Genomic DNA, 26,510 nt, shown 5'->3' with positions numbered 1-26,510 from the left:
GAATTTGGATCCTCTTTTTAATGTTTTTTTTCTTTTCTTGACAACGATAGGTATTTACATGACATATTAATTAACTACGACAAGAGGTAACTCAAATAGAATGTGAAATATCCACAAACTAAGTGAGACAATTACAATTATTAAAGTTTCTTTAACACTACAAGAAATACTTCTGTATATAATATATTATTACTGTAATGACAATACTTCAAACTAATCATATATTTTTATTGAGAAAGTTCAAAGTAAAAGAGTTTCCTTATTAAAGGACCAACACGAATGTAGCTTGAACACTATATTGCACTCTTATCAATCATTCAAATGCATGCATGTCTATTAAAGTTGAAAATTTTACTTGATGTTTAAGTTCGATAAGTACCATATTGCATTATGGGAACGATATATGTTCTCTTCCAATTTTCGTAAAGTGAAAAATCTTATTAGCTTGGGTTACCTTTTAGTTGTATATGTCCACTTTTGGCGGCTGCAATTTGTTTGAGTTTCTTGTTACTTTAGCTGTTAAACATTTTAACACGTGCGGTCACGGTTTTTTTTATAACTAGTGTACATTTTGTAATGACATTGGCTTAGAACAAGATGAACAATTTAGATTCAATGCATGTGGACACAATTAGGTTCATTGAACCTGGACACCAACAATGATTATCAGCTTCGATTTGCCACATCCGAGATGAAACGCCGACGTATTTGGTACGTGTGAGAGTATACGAATCCACATGCATGCGTAGGCCAATGAGTGTAAAGTTACCACGCTCAGGTCACCAATCCATACACGCAACACCTACGCAACTTCCAAGCATTGTTCTAAAAATCGTCGCCTAACGCTGTTTAGATCCTTTCTAGTGCTGCATAGACCCTGTCTAGGCGTTAAGTAGTTGGTCATCGTCCTAATTAATGTCTAGGTGTTTGAAAATTAAGAAATGACGCCTAAACCTATTGAGGCACCCGCCTAGACCACCTAGGCACCTGCCTAGCCCGCCCAAACCTGCCTAGACACCTGCTTAGTTTGCAACTCACTTAGACAGAAAATAAATAACTTTCATTTTGCATTTTTTTTTCAATAAATTATAAGGGACTTGTTGAATACTTAAATAAATACACATTATATACATATTCCCCATGTTTTAATTATGTTCTAGTACTTTTTAATATATATGTTATTCTATTTTGTAGTTTATAATGAAATTATATATATTTTAAGTGTAAACAGACTTATTTACACAAAATGTAATAGATTTACTTAAATCCACCTAGTTCGCCTAGGCTCCTAGACTCCAACTGATTGTCCGACTGGCGCCTAGCGTCTTTTAGAACCTTACTTGCAAGTCATAAAACGGAAATGAAAACCAAGACTAATCTTTCATGTATTGTCTATTAAAACTCTAATATCATATTAGGCAGTTAGTTATTGTAAAAGCTGCAGCTGCTAAATTATTGGCACAACTTTGAATTTTACAGAATAAATTATTAATCCCCATCACTTAATTGGTAATTTCAACTTGATTTTTGGTCAACCTTATCTCCTAAATATAATTAAGGAAGGTTTTTATTTAAGGAATTGTTATTAGCATTAAAAAAATCTCATTTGGCATTCCAAACTTTCTATAATTAGAAGAAAAAAAAAACATTTATGATGAGTATAGAATAAAATTTTTAAAGTACTAATAATAATTTTCTTTATTTAATGCAAATTTAAATTAGAAAATGCAACCTGACTAAATCTCCAAAATATTGGTTACATTGTTAATATAAAAGTTTAGTATCTACGCAGGCGTACAACAAACGAAATACAGAAAACGGAACCAAGACGTCAAATCGGGCAGGTTCATCGTAACTCATTAAACTCACCAACCCCTATAAATAATCCGCGGTGTCGTTTTAGTCACCACATCATGTCATCATCTTCATTCTCTCCCTCTCTCTCAAGACTTCTGTCTTCTATGTAAACACCATGAACAAACCATGACAACACTCTCCTTCTATATAAAAACACCCAATCGGGTCATTTGCTCCAATCATTTATCCCAAAAGCGAAAAAAATTGATAGTCTGATCTGATAGGAGGGAGCAGAGCGAATCGGGGTCGGAGTGCGAAATTCCGACCAAGTTGAAGAAATACGGTTGAGATATAGTAGCCAAGATCATTCGCGATTGCGAATTGGAAAAAATGGGAGCGGTGAGGTTTCAGAGAGTGGCGGCGGCGTTTGACGAGGTGTCTCGGGTGAGGCTGTGCGAGAGCAGCGGGAGCGAGTACTCCGCGGCCGGGGAGAGTTTTGCGGATTTGTCGGATCTTGTCAAGTCCTTCATCGAGAGAGGGGATTTGGGAGAAGGCGGTGGCGACCGAGACGGCGTACGGAACGATGAAGAATCAGAGGGCGGTGATTGGTCGGATTCGGAGACGAAGAATTCTCTGGAGAGATTGTTTGATGTGAAAGGTGATGATTTGAAGAAGACGATTGCTGATGAGGTGAAAGTTGCTTTGGCGGGCATTGGGGACGACAAGTCGTCCCGGGGGTTCAAAAGGAGGTTGATGACTCACTTGCGCTACAAGGGTTTTGATGCTGGTGAGTGGAGTTTTAAATTTAGTAATGTTACTTATGTTTTGAGATGAGTTTTGGCGCAACAAAAATGTTGTTTATATGTGCCCGAATGATCACATAGACGTTATTTGCTTGGGGTTGCCTGTTATTTATGTTTTGGTTCCCAAAATTTGAATGAAAAAAAAATCAGTTTTTTCTCGTTATTTGGCAGAAATAATACAATTTAATTACATTATGAGATTGATTAATCACTAATTACATTATTCATACAATGTGTGCAGGCCTTTGCAAATCAAAGTGGGTGAAATCGAGCCAGTTTCCAGCAGGGGACTACGAGTTTGTCGATGTCAACCTCGAGGGAACTCGTTACGTAGTGGAACCATTCCTTGTTGGACAGTTCGAAATTGCTCGTCCCACGACACGTTACACATCGCTCCTCGAAGTTTTTCCAAACACATTCGTCGGAGAAGTCGATGAGCTGAAGAAAATCGTGAGGCTAATGTGCACGGCAATAAAAAAATCTATGAAGAGCGTGGATATGCCAATGCCGCCATGGCGGCGGAACGGATACATGCAGGCTAAATGGTTTGGATCCTACAAGCGCACAACCAATGCAGTAGCACCATTAGCCGCCGCCAATACGGCATTGGAATCGAACCATGGATTTGGAGGTGTCAAGAAATCAATGAGGCTTGAGGCATTGCCTACGAAGTCTTACTATTGCAGAGATGATTTTGCTAGCAAGGATGGCTTGAGAGTTGGGCGTTTGACTGCTGCGTTTCAAGAGGGATAGCTGGTCGTTTTGTCTTGATTCATTTTGGTCGTATTAATTTTGTTTTTGTTTTTTTTCGTTTTTGTTTTTTTTTTGTTTTTTTTGTTTTTTGTTTTTCGTTTTTCGTTTTTTGTTTTTTGTTTTTACGGGCCCAATGGCCTTGTTGCAACCGTAAAATACCCATCTCGGTTTTGGTTAGAGAAAATTTATGTATTAAAATAGATTGCAAGATAAATTCGATCCCATGTTCATAATATATCAAAATTTTCAATTCCAAAATGTAATTTGCAGTTCAATTGTATGTTAAAAATAAATCATTTAAAATAGTGTTTCATTCTCTTGCACTGTAATTCACGGAATCGGATCCCCTTCGAATCCAAGGAATTAAGCTCATCCATCAAATGATCTGGACCATTAAAATTTGATTCAACAACTACAAACAGAGAACCCCTCTAAAAGTATAATTGTAACCGTTTGATCAAATTTTAATGATCCGGATCAATTGATCATTGAGCTCAATTCGTTTGAGTTTGAAGGAGATCTAGTTTCGTAATTCACAACAAAATCGATGTTCAAGACTCATCGGATGTTCAAGACTCAATTCCTTTCATGTATTGTCTATTAAAACTCTAATATCATATTAGGCAGTTAGTTATCGTAAAAGCTGCAGCTGCTAAATTATTGGTACAACTTTGAATTATACATAATAAATTATTAATCCCCATCACTTATTTGGTAATTACAACTTGATTTTTGGTCATCCTTATCTCCTAAATATAATTAAAGAACGGTTTTATTTAGAAAATTATTATTATTACTAAAAAAAATCTTATTTGACACTTTAAATTTCTTATAATTAAAAAAAAAATACATTTTCTTTATTTAATGCAAATTTAAATTAGAAAATGCAACCCAACGTAAGAGCGTGACTAAATCTCCAAAATATCGGTTACATTATTTATCAAAAAGTTTAGTCTCCGCAGGAGTACGACAAACGAAATACAGAAGACGGAACCAAGACGTCAAATCGGGCAGGTTCATCGTAACTCATTAAACTCACCAACCCCTATAAATAATCCGCGGTGTCGTTTTAGTCACCACATCATGTCATCATCTTCAGTCTCTCTCTCTCTCTCTCAAGACTTCCGTCTTCTATGTAAACACCATGAACAAACCATGACAACACTCTCTTATTTGGCTCTCTCTATCTATATAAAAACACCCAATTGGGTCATTTACTCCAATCATTCCTCCCAAAAGCGAAAAAAATTGATAGAAAATTGATAGTCTGATCTGATAGGAGGGAGCAGAGCGAATCGGAGTCGGAGTGCGAAATTCCGACCAAGTTGAAGAAATACGGTTGAGATATAGTAGCCAAGATCATTCGCGATTGCGAATCGGAAAAAATGGGAGCGGTGAGGTTTCAGAGAGTGGCAGCGGCGTTTGACGAGGTGTCTCGGGTGAGGCTGTGCGAGAGCAGCGGGAGCGAGTACTCCGCGGCCGGGGAGAGTTTTGCGGATTTGTCGAATCTTGTCAAGTCCTTCATCGAGAGAGGGGATTTGGGAGAAGGCGGTGGCGACCGAGACGGCGTACGGAACGATGAAGAATCAGAGGGCGGTGATTGGTCGGATTCGGAGACGAAGAATTCTCTGGAGAGATTGTTTGATGTGAAAGGTGATGATTTGAAGAAGACGATTGCTGATGAGGTGGAAGTTGCTTTGGCGGGCATTGGGGACGACTTGTCCCGGGGGTTCAAAAGGAGGTTGATGACTCACTTGCGCCACAAGGGTTTTGATGCTGGTGAGTGGAGTTTTAAATTTATTAATGCTATTTATGTTTTGAGGCAAGTTTTGACGTAACGAAAATGTTGTTTATCTGAATGATCACAGGGTTGTCCTTTAGTGTTATTTATGTTTTAGTTCTTAAAATTTGAAAAAAAAAATCAATTTTTTCTTGTTATTTGGCAGAATAATACAATTTAATTACGTTATGAGATTGATTAATCACTAATTACATTATTCATCCAATTTGTGCAGGCCTTTGCAAATCAAAGTGGGTGAAATCGAGCCGGTTTCCAGCAGGGGACGAGTTTGTCGATGTCAACCTCAAAGGAACTCGTTACACAGTGGAACCATTCCTTGTTGGACGGTTCGAAATTGCTCGTCCCACGACGCGTTACACTAATTGCTCGTCCCACGACGCGTTACACATCGCTCCTCGAAGTTTTTCCAAACACATTCGTCGGAGAAGTCGATGAGCTGAAGAAAATCGTGAGGCTAATGTGCACAGCAATAAAAAAATCTATGAAGAGCGTGGACATGCCAATGCCGCCATGGCGGCGGAACGGATACATGCAGACCAAATGGTTTGGATCCTACAAGCGCACAACCAATGCAGTAGCACCATTAGCCGCCGTCAATACGGCATTGGAATCGAACCATGGATTTGGAGGTGTCAAGAAATCAATGAGGCTTGAGGCATTGCCTACGAAGTCTTACTATTGCAGAGATGATTTTGCTAGTAAGGAGGGCTTGAGAGTTGGGCGTTTGACTGCTGCGTTTCAAGGGGGATAGCTGGTCGTTTTGTCTTGATTCATTTTGGTCGTATTAATTTTGTTTTTGTTTTTGTTTTTTGTTTTTTTAACGGGCCCAATGGCCTTGTTGCAACCGTAAAATACCCATCTCGGTTTTGGTTAGAGAAAATTTATGTATTAAAATAGATTGCAAGATAAATTCGATCCCATGTTCATAATATATCAAAAATTTCAATTCCAAAATGGAATTTGCAGTTCAATTGTAAGTTAAAAATAAATCATTTAAAATAGTGTTTCATCCTCTTGCACTGTAGTTCACAGAACCGTATCTCCTCCGAATCCAAAGGAATTGAGCTCATCCATCAAATGATCCGGATTATTAAAATTTGATTCAATAGCTACAAACAGAAAACCCTTCCAAAAATATAATTGTAGCCGTTTGATCAAATTTAAATGATCCGGATCAATTAATCTTTGAGTTCAATTCCTTTGAATCCGAAGGAGATCCGGTTCCGTAATTCACAACAAAATCGATGTTCAGGACTCATCGGATTTTCAAGTCCAAAAGTGTATTTTGAGGGGAATTGCTAATAAGACAATATTCTGTCCGTTCTTTTATGTTCGATCCTTTATATCCTAATCATTAAATTAGAGCAGTGTATCCGCTTGCAGTCAAATATGCTTACAAATTCTAATTAAAATCCAACTCGATGGTAAAATAATTATTTTTCTTTTGAAAAAAAAGTGTAAATTGAGGTTGTAATTAAAAATGTCCAACCGCATGAAAACTGAATAAATGTGGGCACCAATAGACGCAAACAGCCTGGAAAATCGAAGCAGGTTTGCCTGGAAGGTAACCCTAAAATTTGAATAATTTTAGTTCATGTAAGAGAAGGGTCTCACGAAAAGGCTAAATCCTATGCCATTTCTCTCCTCTCCCCTTCTCAATCAATTAAATTAAATCACACCAAAATTAAATAAAAATAATAAAACAATTTAGATATGAAAAAAAAAGGAAGAAAGAACTGTGAGAAGCTCGGTAAGCAGATCTGTCGACGGAGAACAACGACCGGCCAGTAAACTTCTCTCTTTTGTAATTCGATATAGCTACAGCCCTTTTGGCCAAAATCAAGCGAAAGGGTATGTTGAATTTTTATAAATCAAACCCTTCTCTTGGTACAAGTAGCTTTCTTTTTTCATCAAATCCATAAATTTCCCACAAAAAAATATGAAAATAAAACTTGAAAATTCGGGAGAGAAAATGAAACGGTTAGCGGCTGCGGAGAACGAGTCAGAGATGGAAGTGTGATAGCATTTTAAAACCCTAGCAGCGGCTGCTCATTTATAATGTATGAATCTCAAAGGACTTGTTGGCAGGATTGATCTCAGCCGTACATCTGCTTGATTTCACTAATATGGTGGCGAAAATGGACCAGTTGGGCTTAAAGGGAGATGTTGTGATCCACACCGTCCAAATGTGAGGGATCCCGTCATACAAAGGAGAGTAAAGGATGGATTGGACGTTCATGATTTTGGGGCCTTGGAGATTCAACCCGAAAGAGCGGAAATTCGAGAATGGGTAATGCGACTGCTGCGGTATTTTAAATCAATTATATTGTTAGGTGAGAATTTTGAAACGCATGATAATTCGTAACTAGCTTGAGATACTGACATAGTCAAGAAAAACTAGGGTACGAGATGGGTAGACATTGAAAAAAGAACAAGAGTACTGCTGTATTTGGGTACTATTTGGCCTAATGCGGTTAGAACTCTCAAAGCAAACAGCCTCACTTTTGCCATAGGCTATTTAGCCATTGTACAGATAATGCAGTAAAGAAAAAGGATATATACGACTCACGCTACAGGTTGCAATGTGCAATGTGCGCATCCAAGTAACAGGTAGTGTATATAACCGGGACAAAGTCTCTTCAAAAATGAAAACTTTCGGTTCTGCTAGCTGTATTCGTTGGGATTTTCTTTGCTCCGGATAATAGGAACACCATCGTCCCTCCAAGCCATCCGTTCTTCACATACTGCTGTTATCACTTCCACGTACAAGGAGTGCTCCTAAAATCAATAACAAACAAAAAATTTGATTGATACAATGTACAGACTAACACATTTATGATTCCAGCACCCGAAAGAGGCCAGAATCCAAAAGGAAACACATGGAGAAAAGATTCTTCGGATTCATTCAGTGGTTCAGACAAGACAAAAATTGTATTACCTCCCGAAGAACCCTTGCTGCCAGCTCCTCGGCAGTGTCCTTAGCAAGCACAGGGACAACTCTTTGGGCAAGGATACGTCCTGTATCATAGTGCTCATCGACAAAATGTATTGTAGGGCCTGTGTATCTAACCAAAATAAAAGTTACAAAATATTAGAACATTTCCTGTACATACAAACAGAAAATGTAACTTGAATAGTGAAGTTTGACTCAAAAGTTTTTGGATATTGGTGAAGGATGCATACCTTGCCCCAGAAGCAATGACTGCCTTGTGGACCTTCATACCGTAATGACCTTTGCCTCCAAATGCTGGAAGAAGTGAGGGATGGATGTTCAGTATGGATCTGGGATAAGCTTGTATCAACTCAACCGGTATAAGTTTCAAGTAACCAGCCAGGAGAACAAAGTCAACCTCTAATCCCCTGGTCATATATATAATCAATCAAAAGCTAATTAGCAATAAAACTATGCTTAAAAGACTGCTCATAGATAATTCACACCACGCTAGCTACTGCTGAACTTGGTCTATGTCCCTAGGCTAATGAAACACCAGAAAATAAGCATGTACTTTTAAGCTACGGTCTTACAGATTGTTTATAGTGCATAAGACTGATGTTATACATAACCAACCAAAATGTGAAGAGGCTGATAAGTAATGTAAGTAACATACTATTGGGTTGTCTCCTTTATGAATTCAATAAAATGAGGGGGTTAACTTATTTAAAAATTGGGTGCCAATAAAGGCACCCGAAACTAAAAGCACCAATGCTAATGCATTTGTATCAATATTTGCCCCTGCCTCAACCTCCTCTTTGAGGGGCGTAATCGAACAAGTAGCATATAAGCAGATGGTTCGACATTCTAAATAACCAAGTGAGAGAGAGAAACTTTTGAGCTGTAGAAGAGGCTGACCTAAAGGTAGCAACAAGGTCAGCTGGAGATATTCCGTCAGGCTCAAGTTTAGTTTTTGGGAACACCATAATTGGGAGGCCTTTTTCTCTTGCATAGTCGGCGCCTCCACAACCTGACAAGCAAAAATAACTATCAGTACACCTGAATGAATATACAATATTCTCATCAATGATTTCTACAATATATTTTGAAGTTCCTAACTTGCTTTTACCACTCTATCATTAGCAGCCGAAACCCCAGGTGCCAATGTAGGCATTTTGAAACAAGCCTTTTGAACAAGTCTAAGGGCTCTGGCTCGGAAATGCATTTGCAGGAAGCACTCCTGCTCATAAGTGCTTTTGCCAGAAGCATAAGACCATTTTTATTCACAATCTAAGTGCTTCCTAGAAAAACACTAAATACTCATTCTAAAAGCATGTAATCTATCTCCAACATCAATGCTGCCATTGAAAGAATGCTAAAACATGTGACTACAAAAACTTTTTCATTCAATCTATATGCCCGATTTTGCCTTGATACGACAATAAAAAAACGAAGACCAAATTTTGAGCAAGCGATAACAACAAACGTTAAGATAGAGCAATTGCGTAGAAGTGAAATTTAATCCCATGACAAGTTAAGATCGAGCAATTGCAACCAGATTATCGAGTAAGAAAAGCAAACTGTATTGCTGTCAATGACAAAAAGCACTTGAGAGTGGAGGATACCTTGTTTACTTGCGACCAAAACCACAACGTCTCCGAGAATTAAACCGTTAAGACACGCTTCATGGATCGAACGGAAGTTGGAGCCCCCGCCGGAAACAAAAACGGCAAGCTTTTTCCGTCGAATCCCACTTGTCAAATCTTGTTTATCCGAAGAAACCACCACCTCAGCTCTCTCTGTGTCCGCGGTGTTCCTGCACTGTATTAGCTTGGTAGACAAAGGGCGAGCTTTGAAGGAGACCCACCTGTGGGATTGAGCAAAAGAAGCGGCGGAGGAAGAAGAAGAAGAAGAAGAAGGAGAAGGAGAAGGGGAGGGAAATCTGACGAAGTATTGGGTTCTGGCGTTTGGAATCGGCGAGGGTGAGCAGAATCCAGAAAGCAGACGCTGAGCTTCCATCGAAAGACAGACAGAATATTTAGTTCTGAAGCGTTTGGAATGTGTCTGAGAGGAGAGGAAGCAGCAGAGTCAATCTGTGATGAAAATATTGGATTTGAAGCAACTTTCACATAGAGATGGAGGAGAACGAAGTCGCGGCGGAACTCGAAGTGAGTGTCACTGATGGTTCTTTGTTTATCTTTTTCTTCGGCTTTTGGTGTTTTTTCATATTTTATTTATATTTATTTGTTTATTATTGGGTTATATTTTTACGGTAAGAAAGAAAGAGTTCGACTAAATCACATAATGAGCAGTCTAATTTAAGGAGATGTATTCAATTGAGATTTTGAGAAATTTTAATTTTTTTAATGAATCTAGGGGTATTCATTCAAGATTTTAAGTGATTTTTTGAAATTTAAGGTGTATTCAATTTGAATTTTAAGATAGTTTATTAAAATCCTTAGAAATCCATGTGTATTCAATTATGATTTTAAAGAAGTTTATAACATTTTAGGTGTATTAATTATAAATTGATTTTAAAAATTTGATAAAGTTGAGGAATTAGATGAAATTTGAGAGATTTCGTAGTGTATTTTAAGTATCCACAAATCTCATCTCTCCCTATAAGATTTCGAGGGAATTGAATCAAAATTTTATATGGAATCTCCACAAATCAATTAAAGTCCATAAAAATCTATGGATTTATAAATCCATTAAAGTCTCTCAAATTCTCAATTGAATATATCGAATTTGCCATCTACGAAATTTGAACATAAAAGCTCTTACTTCTAAGTGAAGAGAAATATCACCATATCAGTACTGAGTGGCTTTATATACACACACACTATAATTGGGTTTTTGTGTTCTGAACGTCAAATTTATTTATTATTATTTAGAATTTTGTTTTGGTTTAATTATTATCAAATTTAAGGGCTTACTTCAATTCAGATTTTCAAATATATTAATTCTTTTAATGAATCTAGAGATATTTAATCATAAGTTTAAGTGATTATTTGAAATTTAATGGGTATTGAATTAGATTTTAAGATAGTTTATTAAAATCTTCATAAATCTTGATGTATTCAATAAGGATTTTAGATAAGTTTATAACATTTCATTTGTATTCAATTAGAATTTGATTTTAAATAATTTGAAAAAATTGAGGAGTTAAAGGAAAATTGAGAGATTTCATAATGTATTTTAAATATCCACAAATTTCATCATTCTCCATAAGATTTCGAGGGAATTAAATCAAAATTTTACATGAAAATCCCTACAAATCAATTAAACTCTATAAAAATCCATTTAAATATCTCAAATTCCCAATTAAATACACATCTCTTATATAGCACTTTGATTTTTATTTTTATTTTTTTCTCCACCCCGTTACGTTAAATTTGAACTATTATATACTTTTCATAATTTTGATTTAATTCCTTGAAAATCTCAGAAAGAGAGATGAAATTTGTGAATGCTTAAATTACATTACGAAATCTCTCAAATCCTCCAAAATTTGTCAACATTTTAAAATAATTTAAAATAAATTCCTAATTGAGTACAACGTTATAAACTTTTTGAAATCTTAATTGAATACAACAAGATTTATAAAAATTTTGATAAACTATATTAAAATTGTAATTAAATACAAATTGAATTTCAAATAATCACTTAAAATTCTAATCGAATACTCTTAAATTTTATTAAAAGAATAAAAATCTCCGAAATCCTGGAACCCTCCTATACACTTCGACAAAGCAAACAAGTTAGACTGGTTAGTTTTGTCTTTCTCCTCTGTCTCTCTTCCGGGCTCGACTTTCTCTATCCTCTCTAACCTAGAAGCTATAAGAAAAGCGTCGCAGAGGGAGATCCGTTTCGGACCAGGAAATGCTGCCCTGCCACTGCCAGATCTGATGAACAAAAGGGGGTGCCCAGCTTCTCAATTTTCCAAAAGCAAGGTACACACCCTTTTTTTTTTTTTTAACAGATTCAAAACTCCGAAGTTTACGTTTTTTTCTTCTAGTCTCTTTCGTAGATATCGAATTGTTATGAAAATTTTGATCTTTCCGTTTCCCATATACCAAACGCGGATGCCACCATCTAAAAATTGAATCTTTATATTTTTCCACATATCTAATTTGTCCATTGCTTTACGCAAAAGATACTACTTGCATCCCCCCATTGCTAATAATCTACATTCATTCATCTTAGAAAATTCATAATCGGAACTGTTCAATTTCAAAATCTCCAATTCGAAAGATTTTTCGTACGAATGACGTTTAAATGATGATTAAGAAATTGAACGGTTTTGTTTATGAAATATATTCATGAAAATACGTTTATGGGGATGTAAGTATTATCCGAACTTGATGAACGCTACCCTGTAACACTCCTTAGTCCTTACTCGGTTTGTTGTTGTTGTTGTTTTCCCTTTGGGGTTGGCATGTTGATCTATTAGAAGAATGAGCACAACTTCGGGACGAGAGGAAAGGCATCAAAAAGAGGAAAAAACTTGGGGACAAAAGAGAAAAATAAGGGCAAGTGCAACGCGGTGGGCAAAATCAGTCGTCGTTTGCCAAATAGTCTTCTATTCTCGCTTTTCATGCTAACGGGAGCAGCCTCTGCTAGGAACCTTTATCGGCGGAGTAGAGACATGCCAAAAAGAAAAAAGAAAAACTTGGGAATAAAGGAGAAAAATAAGGGCCAAAACAACAATTTGGTGGACAGAATTAGTGAGTTGCCTGATGAAATACTTTCTAGTATTGTGTCTCTCTTGCCACTTAAGGAAGCAGCAGCTACCAGTATCCTTTCTAGAAGATGGCAGTATGTGTGGTCGTCCACTATGAATCTCGATCTGGATGCTAAATTTGAACTTGGTGAATATTTATTTCACTTCTTGGTAATGGAACCAGAACTAAAAGACCAAGAACAGCATAGATACGTCAATTGGGTAGATAATGTGGTGGAACAACATAGAGGTTCAGTCATTGAACACTTCCGGGCTTGCTTTTATGTAGATTTCCGTTTTTCAAGTTTGCTCGACAAATGGATTCAGTTTGCAATGAATAAGAGAGTAAAAGTACTTGAGCTGGTATTCTATCTAGAATTTTGTAACCGTATTTCAGACGATCTCTATCCATTTCCCCACAAACTATTAGGTCTCGAAAACGTTTCTACATCGAAGCTCAAGGACATGCATTCTGACATTCCACAATCTCCACTCCATTGATCCCTTCTCGAGCAGCAAGATGCTACAATTGACGAGCATCAGAACGGTCCTTGGGATATATGCTTATGAGAACTCTTGGTTCCCACTTTCGATTTCTCTTAAACCACTGATCCTTTTTCTGGTTCCATAACTCGATCAGCGATTCCAACTCGCGCCACTCGTGTTGTTGTGAAGAGTCGTATCGAGTTGGAATCACTGATCGAGTTATGGAACCAGAAAAAGGATCAGTGGTTTAAGAGAAATCGAAAGTGGGAACCAAGAGTTCTGACAAGCATATATCCCAAGGACCGTTCTGATGCTCGTCAATTGCAGCATCTTGCTGCTCGAGAAGGGATCAATGGAGTGGAGATTGTGGAGTTGGGGGAGGTGTCAAGGAAACACGGCGAACGGGTGCAAAGCTGGGGTGACGTCAAAGGGGCGTTCAAGATTTTGGCCAAATTGAACAAGCAGAGGGAAAAGCTTGAGGTAGTGAGGATCTCTATGAGCCAGTTCGTGCAGCAGCTGGAGGCCGGCGCATCTGTGCGCATTGGGACCGAAAAGCAGGCTATGACCGTCGGCCGCCTGAGGGAGTTTGTCAGCACATCGTCTTTGTGCGCGCTGGTTCTGGAGGACGCCGACGTCGAAGTGTCCGGTATGGTAGCAGACGTGGCACGTGAGGCAGGCTTCACACGCGTTAATCTCGGGTATATAATTTAGTTAATTGATTCTGATTATAGTTAATTGATTCTTGATTATAGTTAATTGATTTTGATCTCTCTCTCTCAAAAGTATAATTCTCCCTGCAAATTCAAACCCGGAAATGTCGTCGGTGATGGTTTCTATGGCCAATTTCCTGGCTATGGAAGATCGGTGTGAAAAGTTGAAGTCCAAGATTTCCCACTCGAGAGAATGCTTCGTGGAAAAGGCTAACAAGGTTCATCGCGCCGCTCGCGTTGTTGTGAAGAGTCGTATCGAGTTGGAATCGCTGATTGAGTTATGGAACCAGAAAAATGATCAGTGGTTTAAGAGAAATCGAAAGTGGGAACCAAGAATTCTGATAAACAGATATCCCAAGGACCGTTCCGATGCTCGTCAATTGCAGCATCTTGCATCTTGCTGCTCGAGAAGGGATCAATGAAGTAGAAATTATGAAGTTGGGGGAGGCGTCAAGGAAACACGGTGGACGGGTGCAAAGTCGCAGTGACGTCAAGAGGGCATTCAAGATTTTGGCCAAATTGAACAAGCGGAGGGAAAAACTTGAGGTAATGAGGACCTCCATGAGCCAGTTTGTGCAACAGCTGGAGGCCGGCACATCTGTGCGCATTGGGATCGAAAAGCAGGCTATGGCCGTCGGTCGCCTGAGGGAGTTTATCAGCACATCGTCTCTGCGCGCACTGGTTCTGGAGGACGCCGACGTCAGAGTGTCTGGTATGGTAGTAGACGTGGCACGTGAGGCAGGCTTCACACGCGTTAATCTCCGGTATGTTTGTGGTTGATATTGTTAGAATGACATTTCAGCAACCACATCAGCCTTGCCATGTTAGCAGAGTCTGTTAGGGTTGTTAGAATCTGTTGAGAGTTAGTTAGCACTGTAACCGACTAACTTGAGATATAAAAGGATAGATTGTAATTCATTTGTACTAAGTCGAAATACAAAGATCAAATTCTGATTTCTCTCTCTAATTGTTCATCTCTCTTTTCTTACATTTTTGTAGTCTTAGCATTTCTTTTCAGTTCTCTAGTTTGGTTATCATGGTATCATTCGCCCGGACGATCTTTTGTGCCATCATCTTCTGCTGAAGGTTACAAATTGGTGATCTTGTTTGGGAGCTTCGATTTGAGTTTCTTCATCTGGGTTTCGATCTGTTCGGTTCAAGATCTCGGAGGATTGGTTTCTCAGGTTATATTCCTGAAACTTTATGCACAGTAGGTGTTTGATAAATTGTCACAGTGAGAAGTTTGTTAAGTTTTCTTTGAAATTGTATTGAAATTCGATAATGTTTGATGAAGTTTATGATTGATTGAGATTAGTGCTAAAAAAATAAGCATTTTCATGAAGAGAGAATTGTTAAAAGCATGTCGATTAGAGGCAAATATCAGCAGAAGATTGATTTTTCTGAGAAGATAGTGAATTAAAGATTGTGAATTGAGAAGTATGAAGTGAAGATTGTGAGTTACAAGATTGTTAACTGAAGATTGTGAATTAAAGATTGTGCGTTGAAGATTGTGAATTAAAGATTGTGAATTGAAGATCGCTTGGTGCAAATATCGTTATCGCAAAGATTGTGTTGCAGTTTGTGTTGAGAATTGTTTCTGAATTTTTTGAGTTGATATGGCGTCTAATAATGTCAAGATCGAAAGTCTGTTAGGAATGATAATTGTGAAGCTCCAAGATGACAATTTTGTCAAGTGGAGTTATCAATTCTAATCGGTTCTTAGAGGGTATGATCTGTTTGAGTTCTTTAATGGGGAATCTCAGTGTCTACCAAAGTTTTGCATTACTCCTTAATGTGGTGTCACCAAAGAAATTACTACAGCATATAAAAAATGGGTTAAGAAGGATTTAGCTTTGTTAAGCTTACTGATTCAAATTCGTCTTTAATGATAATTAAACTTACATTTCATTTAACAATAAAGAGAAATATTACTAGATCGTAGTAAATAGAATCTAACTCCACTTGACGATTCCTTAGGTTTCCAAAAATTGGTGAATCAGAAAGAAAAGGTCCCAATGTGGTAAGAATCCGCGTAGACGCCCCTGATTTAGCATCACAATAGTAAGACCATCTTGAACCGAGGGCTGGCCAGATGGCTCGTTTTAGCCCTTTTGCCCTCCAAGAAATTAATATTTTAATAAACATTTCATGGCCATATTTGCCTCCGTCTTCAACCGAGAACCAAAGGGCCAAACATAATTTATTATTTAAATTTAAAAACTACAACAACTTAAATTTAAAAACTAAAACGGTAACTGGACCAAAAAACCAAAAAAATTAGAACTTAAATTTAATGAATGGTTTAGATATTTATAGGAAAAAAAAAATAGAATTTTTAAGAATTAAAAAAAAAGAAAATTGGCCCAAATAACCCCAAAAAAAAAAAAAAATTTTGAATACAACGGCTAGCTGACCAGCCGTCGTATTCAAAATTTTTTTTAAGCAATTCTTTCTGGTATAACCGACAGAAATATATTTAATTTTTAATATAAATATATGATTGCTCTATTTTTTGGTCAGCCCTCCAGCCTTCTCCGATTTTGTGGAGCCCTCTTAGATTCCACAGCCCTCTGGCCTAGTCCTCGGTTAAAGACGATTTTTGGACTATTTTCGACCCTTTAGCCTTTTGGAGCTTTTAGTTGAAGATGGCCTGCATGACCACCACCCAATCCCACCCGGACACGGAAACCATATATACGAATCAAAAACACACCTCACCCAAATCTAGAGAGAGAAAGTCTTTGTTTTAGAGGGAGAAAGCAAAGAAACAAAGAATCATAGAGCAATTCTTTAAAATTCGTGATATATTTTTTTTAATTTTAATTTTAACGACGGATCGGACTCCTAACGACTCGCCAACGTAGAATCGGAGATCCATCAGCAAGATGGAGGGAGTTGGGGCCCGACTCGGGCGGACTTCGACCCGGCACGGACCGGCCACGGTGTTCACTGGGCCGGTAAGGAAGTGGAAGAAGAAGTGGATCCACGTAGCTCCTCCCTCCAACCACAACACCTCCACCCATCACTCTCACCAGATTAACGGTTCCTCTAACGGTATTAACGGCTCCCATCTCTTGCTTTACAAGTGGACCCCAATTGCCCAAAGCCAAAACGCTACCATTAGTAATGGTGCAGTCGCCAATGGAGGGGACAGGAACAAGGTTTCTGCCAAGGACGACGGCCTTTTGGCTGCGAGCGAGGAGCCGCCCCGCCGAAAATTCAAATACATTCCGGTAATTTTGCTCCAATTTTACTTGTTTGATTGATTTTTTGTCATTGGAGTCTGATTGATGTCCTGGGTTGTTTGATTTTTGTACTTTTTTAATGAAAGCTTTGTGGGGTTTTTTGTATTGAGTTGATAGTGTGTTTTGGGTTACTAGTAATTTAGGGTTTAGTTTCAGAGATGTTGGGGAAGGAGGTGTTTGACACATTGGAAATTATGGGTTTGTGCTTCTTTTTAGTTTCTTTGTGGACTGAGTGGAGTGAGGATCTCGTGATTTGCATAACGCGTGCAGCGAGTCCTCGAGTCAAAAAATGAATATTTGAAATTGAGTTATGAGTTATCTTTGTTTGTCATGTTGATGTTTAGATATAGTTGTTGGATTTTGGTTTGGTTTTTATGTTTCGTAAGTAGTCGCGATCCTGCTGTGAATCATACTTCATGCGGCTCATGAGAATCCATTTAGAATCGAGAAAAGATTAGCACATTGGAATGGTTTGTATTTAGAAGTAAACTGATTGTTGATTGGTTAATCATACTTAATGCAGCTCCCGTTAAACCGAACTTTGTTGTTGTAGTGAAGATTCAGTACTTTGAGAAAACATGGGATGTTCGAGGTTGTAGTGATTACAAAATTCAGCAAGAGTTCTCACAAAGTTGATATAGAATCTTGGTAATCAAGAGTTGGTTTTTGGGGGTTTATATTGACATTTTCCTCTAGACAATGATATACTACTTTGTTACCGGTTTTTGTTTTGTGGTTCCTTTTGGTATTTCTCTGAACCTTATTCTATTGGAAAGAGTTTCCAGCTATTCATCCATAGTGCCAACCGGCAAGTATGTAGTGACGAAATTTGGTAAATGCAGCTATGAAGTTTTGAATATTTACAAGTATGTTGCGATGGAACAGTGGGATAGACAAGTTTTGAATATTTACAAATACCTATTTATACATTGTGTTATGTTAAGATTTGAGGTTTATATTGTGCAAATAAGCTAGATTCAGTGAAAAAGATTGAACTCTGAAGACCTTTCTGGTTTGTCCGGCCATCTCTTGTTTTCCTAAAACCTGCACTAGTGCATGCTTGACTGAATCAAGCATCATCCGAGTGATATTGGGCGTGTCATAAGTGTAACATCACGTCGCCAATTTCCAACTTGGAGAAACATTACCAATTTCATAAAGTGAGCTGGCTCTAGAAATCTTATTCTTATGGTGGATGGCTGGAGGGAAAACAGATGCATGGTTTGCTTACACTGGATAGTTAGGAAAATAGTTACACCAGGAACTCCCTTGTAGTTATTTAAATGCCTAACTCCTACCCCGGTGAAGTAGTCAAATTTGAGTTTGAGATATTGGGAATAGTTATTTTTACTGGTGTGTATAGAGTGTGTAACATTTGAAAACAGAGTAGAGGTTCTCTATGATTGTTCATTTTCTTATTGGATTATGGGTAGGATGACTCTAAGATAGTAATGATATTGAGTTCATTTTGATTAAAGTTGGGTAGTATCGTTAGACAGGTTTCCATCGTAACATTGCTAGACAGGTTTCCATGATTGGAATGGGGTTAATTGCGTAGGATTTTATTTGATTTTGGTGGGGGGTTTTCTGTTGAATGATAATTTTATCCTTTTGACAAAGCAGATTGCTTTACTAGAAGAACAGCAAAATGAGGCTGCAGAGCAGGTTGAAGATGACGGCAACTCTATCGATGATGAGCCAGTTGAAACAGAGGCAACCCCAAAGAATGAGGGTTTAGATGAAAAACCTGACATTAATGACGTTCCTATGGAAGAAAATCAGGTGAAACGTTTTTGCCTTTATATGCTTGCGTTCTTTTCTACCATTTCTTTTTTTGGGTTCGTGTAACATTACTTTGTATGGTGGAGACACATGCTTATCATATGCATTAGTGTGTGTGGGAACCATAAATTGACTGTACTTTTCTGTTGGAGGGATTTAATTTACGCCTTTCTCTGTTAAGAAATTGTGGAAATCATAATATTGGTACTTGAATTCTAATGGTAAATCAAAAGAGGTTTGATTTCATTTTTTTTTATTAACAGTTGCTTGATTTTTTTGTTTCATTCGCAGGAGAGTAATCAGGTAGTATGCCAAGATCTGAATTTAAGTTTGGGCTTGAATGGGCATGAAAACGATAACGATTCTGGTCTGAAAGGTGAACAAACCAGAAATGGTTAGTTGCAGCGACATGGTTCAAGCATTAAGCGAGCCCATATTGGAGGTCTTCCAAAACTGGCACTCATAACCTTACAAGGAGCAGCTAATTGTTGGTGACGAATTCAGAATTCAGTTTTCCCTTTTGGCTTTATAATTTACCTACGGCCATATAGGGCAAGTGAGTTTCAGTGGCATTCGCGTGTACTGTTAGTCTTCATTGTTTAGCTGATTGCAAATTATACCCATTCGGTATAAGATGCAAAACTTACATACTTCAACATTCAAATCATTGAAATTTTTCAGCCTGCCATTTTTGTTTACTTCTGAGATGGGACATGTACTTCGAAATTTTAGTGAGGTTGTAAACTTCTGAACTCTTAAACATTTATGAAGTTTTAGTTCTTCATTACAATTTGATTAGGCAGATTATCGTTCCCAAACCATCGAGATGTCGCACAGGTTGGAAATGTTGTAGTTCGTCATGCTTGATCATTCCAATTATACAGATGTCATTTGTTAACTTTGCTGAAATTATGTGAGATGGTCATTTTCATCCACTACCGTCTTCCTTCTGACCGGAAAAATACCGCACTACTCTCTTCCTATACGAGAGTAGGCCGCAGCCCGCCAACCGTGCGGGAGTGAACAACAGAACCAGGGATTTTGGGGGAGGAGGGATTACGAAATATGAACTACCCAGATTTAGATACAGGCACTGCAAATCGAAATAATATAGCAGAGATAAAATTTATTAGTGAATTAGGAACTTTTGGCTGTTCAACTGTCAACAAATTTTTTTCAGTTGCAAACTGAATCAAACAGAGAAGTACAAACTATCCGTTACCACATCAAACTCGACTATCCAGATCCCTCCAAGAAGGCGGCAACATGAAATCAGATTCAATGGAAACGGAAGGGAAGGAGGCGACATGAGCCTTGGCACCCATGACAAGATGTGGTTGGTACAATTTTCGCCATCATTCTTCAGCAACTGCTGCTTCTTTCTCGGAGAAATAGTCATGCCTGGAAAAAGTAGAAGATTATCTCATACAGATGTTCGTGTCAAGATGAACACGCCATAAAAATGTTTTGATCGGTTCCAGTTAACCATTGATAACAAGCACTGTTTAGTGAACTATTTAGTAAGAGCTATCCCTTTTATCATCACCAAAATTTCATCAAAACAATTAACATTACATTGAACTTACCGTATTTTACGACTGAGTTGGTAGAGGCCTGTCCCTGCCATTGCTACGTTCACGCTAAAAAGATTCCAGTTCTTCTGCAATTATGAATCGCAGAACGCAAAGCTCAAAATCCAGTAAAAACTCCATCCAGGAAAGCTCCAACATACAGAATCAAGAAGAAAACCAAAAGGCTAATCCTTAATGCATGCACTTTCACTCATCTGTTACTCCAAGTCCCTTTTTATGTTCTATTTCCACATCAAAGTAAAACCATGACTCTTTTGTTCTTATGACGAATATTATGTATCTACGGTTTTGGAACTCACAAGTTTACTGAAAGCCGGTCTATCATCTGAGGAAACCTGAAATCTAATTCTCGAACCTATCTCTCCTCGGAAAGTAATGCCAAATCCACAAAGATACATTCCTAGTGTTCATGATCTAAAATTTGGTAACAACAAAAAGAGAACGACAAAAAGTAAGCACAAGCTGTTTGACACTTCCTGGACCGAGCAACTATCATCGATCTTCTGATCTTCTAGAGGTAGGAAGGAACATTATATCGATTAGTTCAACTTACCGGAGTAATGACGGTGCTATAACGTGACCAGACAACTCCAGTGCATGCAACCGCTGGGTACAAAACAAAAGCGGGAAACACATTAATTTGAGGCGAGACCAGACAAATCCTCTACTCTCGTATGGAACATGAAACAACAACATATGTACAGAACAAACCTATTTGCTGAGGATATGAAAGGTTTTCTGGTGGTTTAGCGAAGTCAGCAACATTAGCTATGCTGATTCCCCATTTAAATGTGGGAGCCCAAAAGTGAACTGCAATCAAACAAATTTTCCACTACACTTGATCAAGAACAATAAGCGCAAACAATTCAAAGAATAAAACTTGAACACATTAGTCTAAGGGAAGACTTAGCGCAAAACCGAATGCACTCACGTCAAACGATACATGCATCCAATCCCACCTAATGAGATAAGGCTTGGTTGTTGTTGTTTAAACATATTGAACTAAATTCTAAAGAACCAACTACTTTTCCAACTTCTAATTTCTTGGTAAAAAGCTCAATTGGGTGTCTTTATCAAACCTAATTAACAATATACAGGTTGCAAATTAAAAAAATTGAAAATATAAAGATGTGAAAATTCGAATAAAAATATATCGAGATTAAGATAATTCGGATGTGAAATCGGAGGAAGTGGGACTCACTGGTTTTAGGGCCGGCCGGGTGATTCCACAGCGCTTGGAGCTTCGTAGCCGCCATGGATTGTTCTCTCTCTAAGCTCTGTAACTCGCGAAAGTCAGAGAGACCAATATATCTGTTAGTGTTTTGAGATGGCCAGTAGTGTTTAGCCACGTGTGACTTAAAGGCGGGCTGGTCTAACGAAATGGATCCTCTTTGATCCCCTTCCACCTAATCCATAAAGTTTGTGATCTGGGATGTTGAAATTTGATCTAACAGTTACAAACAGATAACACTTTAAAGTTATAATAACTGTAACCATTGGATCAAATTTCAACAACTCCGATCACAAACTTGATGAATTAGGTGGAAAGAGATCTCGATTCTTTCCTTAAAGAAATATTCTCTTTAGCAGTTGAAAAGGCGCTAGGTAAAACTGCGATTTTTTTATTTTATTTTTAATTTTAACATATGATAATGTATTTGATGGCGAGGAGGGTGGCTACGATTTTAAGCTTGCGTTAACATGTAATTTTAATTTTTAACTGCCGTTAATCTTCCAAAAATTCAACAATTATCTCCATAAAACTGTAAGATATATCCACGATTTTTTGTTCTATTTTGCAAAGAAAACTATCATGACGATTTTTGCTTAACACTAAGTTAACTATGACACTGCAAATATTTGGTTACAAATTTTAGACTTATGGTTAAATTTTGACAAGTCGTCATTTAGAAAGGTTACAATTTGTATTGACCACTTACGAGCGAAACCAGTTGCCATAAAAAGCGTTGGCATGCAGGCTTAAGTTAAGTTCCATTGCTCTTAGAATTGGAGTCTCAAAAAAATTAGGGAATGGTTAATGTTGAAACTGCAGAAATCACTTTTTCTGTCATTAAAAGCATGCCTCAATTTTAATGTTGCAGAGATATCCTTGTGCTGATTACGACTTTATGAAGAGCATAATTTGTTCCAAAGCAAGTCAGTACGATCTAATGGCCTTCAGTATGCTGATTTGCTTGTTCTTGTAGATGGTTCTGTGATGCCTTCTTGGTTTGACATCCACGAAAAGAAGCTGGTCTGCTTAAACCCGTTAAGAATGTGCATAAGATGACAGACAATGAGATAGAAGCTGGCACAAATCCTAGTAATGTCCTTGTGTGTGGATTCAGTCAAGGTGGTCGGTCTCTTTCTCTACGCACTCACATTTACACAGTTACACTGTTAGAAACAGTTGCGCGTTGAATTCCTTACTGTTGGTAACTCGAAAATACAATCTTTTTATCAGGTTCCTTGGCATTGGCAAGTTTTCTGCTATACATACCCTAAAACTTTGGGAGGAGGTGCAGTGTTTAGTCGATGGCTTCCTTTCAATTCATCTCTGATGGAACAAATAAAACCAGAACCGAAAATTGTTCTTTTCAGAAGTTTATCGTCATTAGCATTCGTTATCGTGCTTCAAACTTGAAAAAGCATGCACACCATTGTCGTGATACCATCATCGCCATCATCCTGGACTTTGTCCCATTCATTTGATATATTTCAAATGAAATATTATCTTCCGTTATGTCTAGTTTGTGGTCTCAATGTTAAATTTGGTTGACAGAAACTGGTCGTTTTGTCGAACAAGCTGGAGAAGCAGTGTCAAACAAGCTGGTGTAAGCTGCGGGTTGAAGGTAATAATATGCGAGCAACACAACATTCCTTAAATGCACGCATACTCCACGTTTATGCAACTCCTACATTTCACCCGTTTCTAAACTGCAGGCTTATCCTGGTCTTGGTCATTCAGTAACCAATGAGGAGCTCAAGAAACCTGGAATCATGGATCAAAAACTCATCTACGTAGTTCGATCTTGATGGTTTGCCGGAATGCAGAGCTTTAATCCGATTAGTGTTGAATTGTTATAAACGTGCGAAATTCAAAACTCGCGGTTCATATTTGACCTTTGTGGCTCGTGTAACATTAGCTTTTTCTCGAATTGGATTCGGCAGAACTATAAGTTGCTCTTGTGTAAACTTTCTTTCACTTCCTATTATTCCCAATGGCCTTCGTGCATCGCTCATCAGGGTGCTCCCATTTGACGTATATAAATTTTTTTATTGGAAGTTTATAGAATTTTCAGATCCTACTCAAAATTTAAAAAACACGAAGCATATGTACAACGTTGTCTAACACATTGTCCCTTTTTGGATTTTAAAAACAGTTGTATGTTTTCAATTTCCAAGTCAACAAGATATAGCGCAAAATGCACGTTACTACGAAATGGAACTCGTATCCGAAACATGACATCCTACTTGCAGTGCTATATTATTCAAACATCTATTCAATAAACTCCTTTTGACGCAGTCTAAATTGCTTGGCATTTAAAATACTCAGCTCCTTGTCTTGTATCAACACTAGAAAACATACTAAAGATGTCACTGTGACAAATATTCTAAATTTATCATATTCTGATGTATAATTAATATTTTTACATAACAGCATACGGTTGATTTAGAATACTACCACATTTATAATCTCATTACGTATTTTCCCTTAACCTTGTAGATACGGCCAAAATAGCTATGCCACTATTACAATATTATCACACGTTATCACGTGTAACAAAGCGCAATTCATTTTATGTAGTACTGCAGATATTAATGTTGCATGATAGTTGTTAATGATGCGGCACCGCAGATAAGGCCAAAGCTTCGACTGAGAAAGTCATACCAACCCTACGTACAATTAATCATATCATACTAAGTTAGTCCCACCACATCACAACCGTCCAAGCAATCCAATTCAATATTCACTCACTCTGATGAGACTGCATGTACAGATACAGTCAGTAGTCCCGCGTCGCACATGAACACTTGCCCAATCAGAACCCAACTTTCAAAAACTCATTACATCACCCCATCACCAACTCCAATGCCTCTCCTCTCTCTCTCTCTCTCTCTCTCTCTCTTCTCTGAATCTGGAATATAACCTCAACAAACCCTTCTAAGGCCAGAGATTCTATCTCTCTCTCATCTCTCCCTCTTTCTCTATCTAAAAACCTCACCATCTTCATCGCCAACTGTAAGTCTTTGCTTCACCAACAATTAAACCATGAAGAAGCTCTACCGAAAGGGAGCGGTTCATCCGTCACCGCCAATCATATCAGACCACCTGGCCTTTCTTCCCGCCACCATCCTCACCCTGGCGGCGGCTCTGTCACCCGAGGACAGAGAAGTCCTGGCTTACCTTATCTCCTGTTCTAACTGCTCCGTCAACTTATCCTCCTCATCCTCGTACGCTCCTCCACGTAATAGGACAACCGCCACCGCCAAAAAGACGGCAGCAGCAAAGGGCGGCAGCGGGAGCGGTGGGGTTGGCGGGGACCACCCGGCTAGGTTTAACTGCGACTGCTTCAGGTGCTACACGAGTTACTGGGTCAGATGGGACGAGTCGCCAAATCGCCAACTCATCCACGAGATCATCGATGCTTTTGAAGATGAGCTGCTGACTGAGAGCAAAGGGTTTTCATCAAAGACTAGTAGGAAGGAGAGGAGGAACAAGAGTAGGGCTAATAATGGCTCGGGTGAGTTGAAGAGGTCCGAGTTGAGTGTGAAAAGGAAGGAGCTGGCTCAGTCTCACACGGCGGATCAAGAGGCCGGTGGTGGCGGCGGAGAGGTTGTTGAGGAAGCCTCGGAAAAAGGGTCAGTGAGAAGGTTTGTGAGCTTTCTTGGAGAGAGAATATGGGGTGTGTGGAGTCAATAATTATTGGGTTAAGTTCTTCTGCTTCCCTGAAGACGGTAATTAAGCTCTAATATGGCTTAATTTTGAGGTGGGTTTTAGCTAAATTCCATCTTCTTCATCTTCATGTTCAAAGAAAAAACTACTTTGTTTTTGTTTTTTTGGCTGCCCATAAATTACCCCTTCATGTTTATGTAAAAAGAAAATGGGTAATTAAATTTTGACTTTTGGAGTCATGATCACAACTTAGTTTCAGTTTTTATCATTGCGGTCTAGCACTTAATTAACAAATTATGAATGTTAAAAATGTTTGCATACAGTGTGCTTTTTAATTAGATAGTATATATGGTTGGATCATTGATGCGGTATATGTTCAATGCTAATTTAGCACTGTGATAAGCCTACTTAGTAATATTTTCTTTGTTTTTTTATCCTTAAGAAGAGGACATATTTTCTTGAGGAGAAAAGGCCAAAATGGAATACGAAATACAGGGAATATGAAGGAAAAAAGAAAGAGAAAGCCTGGAAATACTTTTGTGATTGTTTTGTGTGGCATGCGGGGAGTGGGTGGCTCCTTTCCTTTGTTTGTCTTTTGACTGTCTAATTTCCTCCTAGGGTTTTGACTGCACAAGTGCAACTGCGGAATTAGAAAGCTGGTTTGTTTGTATTGCAACAATGTCGAACAATCCATCGTTTGTGTCTTTTTTCATTTTGGTCGTAACTCCGACGTTCTTTTCTAAGCAAGAATATTTGGCAAATTATTGCCAAATTCACAGTGTGAACTGGATGCATGGGTGTTTCCGTTCCTATTAAAAATGTCATCAATCATATACTACTACATTTCACCTCAACTTTTATATGTAACTTTGCACGATTGTCTTGTAATATAACTATCACATGGAATCTGTGATAGGTTTATAAAGTAAGTAATGATACTTTAGGTACACTACTTTGTATTTATAAAACTAAGAGAAATATTAAAGAGA

At 38.1% G+C, this 26,510-nt stretch overlaps 8 protein-coding genes and 1 non-coding gene across 10 annotated transcripts; 6 read left to right on the top strand and 3 right to left on the bottom strand.

Annotated features, from left to right (window-relative positions):
* The first annotated feature begins 1,929 nt into the window (after positions 1-1,929).
* On the top strand, positions 1,930-3,414 carry LOC137727331 (uncharacterized). Its single transcript, XM_068466197.1, has 2 exons — positions 1,930-2,584; positions 2,842-3,414. The coding sequence occupies exons 1-2, from the start codon at positions 2,188-2,190 to the stop codon at positions 3,351-3,353; spliced, it is 909 nt and encodes a 302-aa protein (XP_068322298.1). The 5' UTR covers positions 1,930-2,187; the 3' UTR covers positions 3,354-3,414.
* A 1,324-nt stretch (positions 3,415-4,738) lies between these two features.
* LOC137728639 (uncharacterized) lies at positions 4,739-5,905 on the top strand. Its single transcript, XM_068467369.1, has 2 exons — positions 4,739-5,132; positions 5,580-5,905. The coding sequence occupies exons 1-2, from the start codon at positions 4,739-4,741 to the stop codon at positions 5,903-5,905; spliced, it is 720 nt and encodes a 239-aa protein (XP_068323470.1).
* Positions 5,906-6,888: 983 nt separating this feature from the next.
* Positions 6,889-6,981, bottom strand: LOC137730392 (small nucleolar RNA snoR109). The gene has a single exon (XR_011068152.1). It is a non-coding gene; the product is annotated as a small nucleolar RNA snoR109 (small nucleolar RNA).
* A 755-nt stretch (positions 6,982-7,736) lies between these two features.
* On the bottom strand, positions 7,737-10,258 carry LOC137730185 (phosphoribosylglycinamide formyltransferase, chloroplastic-like). The gene is made up of 5 exons (XM_068469244.1): positions 9,712-10,258; positions 9,005-9,116; positions 8,338-8,514; positions 8,093-8,219; positions 7,737-7,932 (listed from the first exon to the last, which is right to left on the bottom strand). Exons 1-5 carry the CDS (start codon positions 10,103-10,105, stop codon positions 7,819-7,821), a joined length of 924 nt encoding a protein of 307 aa, XP_068325345.1. The 5' UTR covers positions 10,106-10,258; the 3' UTR covers positions 7,737-7,818.
* A 3,111-nt stretch (positions 10,259-13,369) lies between these two features.
* On the top strand, positions 13,370-14,963 carry LOC137728638 (uncharacterized). The gene is made up of 3 exons (XM_068467368.1): positions 13,370-13,388; positions 13,450-13,993; positions 14,079-14,963. Exons 1-3 carry the CDS (start codon positions 13,370-13,372, stop codon positions 14,425-14,427), a joined length of 912 nt encoding a protein of 303 aa, XP_068323469.1. The 3' UTR covers positions 14,428-14,963.
* Positions 14,964-16,742: 1,779 nt separating this feature from the next.
* Positions 16,743-19,822, top strand: LOC137729594 (uncharacterized). The gene is made up of 3 exons (XM_068468575.1): positions 16,743-17,238; positions 18,874-19,032; positions 19,324-19,822. Exons 1-3 carry the CDS (start codon positions 16,891-16,893, stop codon positions 19,429-19,431), a joined length of 615 nt encoding a protein of 204 aa, XP_068324676.1. The 5' UTR covers positions 16,743-16,890; the 3' UTR covers positions 19,432-19,822.
* Positions 19,823-20,132: 310 nt separating this feature from the next.
* Positions 20,133-21,947, bottom strand: LOC137728734 (mitochondrial pyruvate carrier 4-like). The gene is made up of 5 exons (XM_068467484.1): positions 21,826-21,947; positions 21,336-21,434; positions 21,178-21,230; positions 20,619-20,692; positions 20,133-20,433 (listed from the first exon to the last, which is right to left on the bottom strand). The coding sequence occupies exons 1-5, from the start codon at positions 21,878-21,880 to the stop codon at positions 20,388-20,390; spliced, it is 327 nt and encodes a 108-aa protein (XP_068323585.1). The 5' UTR covers positions 21,881-21,947; the 3' UTR covers positions 20,133-20,387.
* Positions 21,948-22,910: 963 nt separating this feature from the next.
* Positions 22,911-23,660, top strand: LOC137728637 (carboxylesterase SOBER1-like). Its single transcript, XM_068467367.1, has 3 exons — positions 22,911-23,023; positions 23,407-23,476; positions 23,568-23,660. Exons 1-3 carry the CDS (start codon positions 22,911-22,913, stop codon positions 23,658-23,660), a joined length of 276 nt encoding a protein of 91 aa, XP_068323468.1.
* A 1,070-nt stretch (positions 23,661-24,730) lies between these two features.
* LOC137729395 (uncharacterized) lies at positions 24,731-26,302 on the top strand. 2 transcript variants are annotated; one of them, XM_068468340.1, is made up of 2 exons: positions 24,731-25,615; positions 26,140-26,302. In XM_068468340.1, exon 1 carries the CDS (start codon positions 24,898-24,900, stop codon positions 25,546-25,548), a length of 651 nt encoding a protein of 216 aa, XP_068324441.1. In that variant the 5' UTR covers positions 24,731-24,897; the 3' UTR covers positions 25,549-25,615; positions 26,140-26,302. The 2 variants fall into 2 exon arrangements, with proteins under 2 accessions (XP_068324441.1, XP_068324440.1); XM_068468339.1 differs by lacking the exon at positions 26,140-26,302 and adding an exon at positions 25,967-26,122.
* The last annotated feature ends 208 nt before the right edge of the window (positions 26,303-26,510 follow it).

Source organism: Pyrus communis, chromosome 3, assembly GCF_963583255.1.
Source record: "Pyrus communis chromosome 3, drPyrComm1.1, whole genome shotgun sequence".
Taxonomy (NCBI): Eukaryota; Viridiplantae; Streptophyta; class Magnoliopsida; order Rosales; family Rosaceae; genus Pyrus; species Pyrus communis.
This window is presented reverse-complemented; position numbering and strand designations above follow the sequence as displayed.

Bases quoted from the DNA above. Each gene is read 5' to 3' on its own strand.
- LOC137727331 (XM_068466197.1), top strand. From the start codon at position 2,188: ATGGGAGCGGTGAGGTTTCAGAGAGTGGCGGCGGCGTTTGACGAGGTG. The intron at 2,585-2,841 runs GTGAGTGGAGTT...CAATGTGTGCAG, and splicing joins CTACAAGGGTTTTGATGCTG to GCCTTTGCAAATCAAAGTGG.
- LOC137728639 (XM_068467369.1), top strand. From the start codon at position 4,739: ATGGGAGCGGTGAGGTTTCAGAGAGTGGCAGCGGCGTTTGACGAGGTG. The intron at 5,133-5,579 runs GTGAGTGGAGTT...CATTCGTCGGAG, and splicing joins CCACAAGGGTTTTGATGCTG to AAGTCGATGAGCTGAAGAAA.
- LOC137730185 (XM_068469244.1), bottom strand. From the start codon at position 10,105: ATGGAAGCTCAGCGTCTGCTTTCTGGATTCTGCTCACCCTCGCCGATT. The intron at 8,515-9,004 runs GTCAGCCTCTTC...ATATATGACCAG, and splicing joins GACCTTGTTGCTACCTTTAG to GGGATTAGAGGTTGACTTTG. The intron at 8,220-8,337 runs GTATGCATCCTT...TATTTTGGTTAG, and splicing joins GTCATTGCTTCTGGGGCAAG to ATACACAGGCCCTACAATAC.
- LOC137728638 (XM_068467368.1), top strand. The intron at 13,994-14,078 runs GTATATAATTTA...CTCTCTCAAAAG, and splicing joins TTCACACGCGTTAATCTCGG to TATAATTCTCCCTGCAAATT.
- LOC137729594 (XM_068468575.1), top strand. From the start codon at position 16,891: ATGGAGGGAGTTGGGGCCCGACTCGGGCGGACTTCGACCCGGCACGGA. The intron at 17,239-18,873 runs GTAATTTTGCTC...TTGACAAAGCAG, and splicing joins GAAAATTCAAATACATTCCG to ATTGCTTTACTAGAAGAACA. The intron at 19,033-19,323 runs GTGAAACGTTTT...TTTCATTCGCAG, and splicing joins TTCCTATGGAAGAAAATCAG to GAGAGTAATCAGGTAGTATG.
- LOC137728734 (XM_068467484.1), bottom strand. From the start codon at position 21,880: ATGGCGGCTACGAAGCTCCAAGCGCTGTGGAATCACCCGGCCGGCCCT. The intron at 20,693-21,177 runs GTAAGTTGAACT...TCATAATTGCAG, and splicing joins ATAGCACCGTCATTACTCCG to AAGAACTGGAATCTTTTTAG. The intron at 20,434-20,618 runs GTAAGTTCAATG...TACTTTTTCCAG, and splicing joins CAACTCAGTCGTAAAATACG to GCATGACTATTTCTCCGAGA.
- LOC137728637 (XM_068467367.1), top strand. From the start codon at position 22,911: ATGACAGACAATGAGATAGAAGCTGGCACAAATCCTAGTAATGTCCTT. The intron at 23,024-23,406 runs GTTAGAAACAGT...TTTGGTTGACAG, and splicing joins CACATTTACACAGTTACACT to AAACTGGTCGTTTTGTCGAA. The intron at 23,477-23,567 runs GTAATAATATGC...TCTAAACTGCAG, and splicing joins GTGTAAGCTGCGGGTTGAAG to GCTTATCCTGGTCTTGGTCA.
- LOC137729395 (XM_068468340.1), top strand. From the start codon at position 24,898: ATGAAGAAGCTCTACCGAAAGGGAGCGGTTCATCCGTCACCGCCAATC.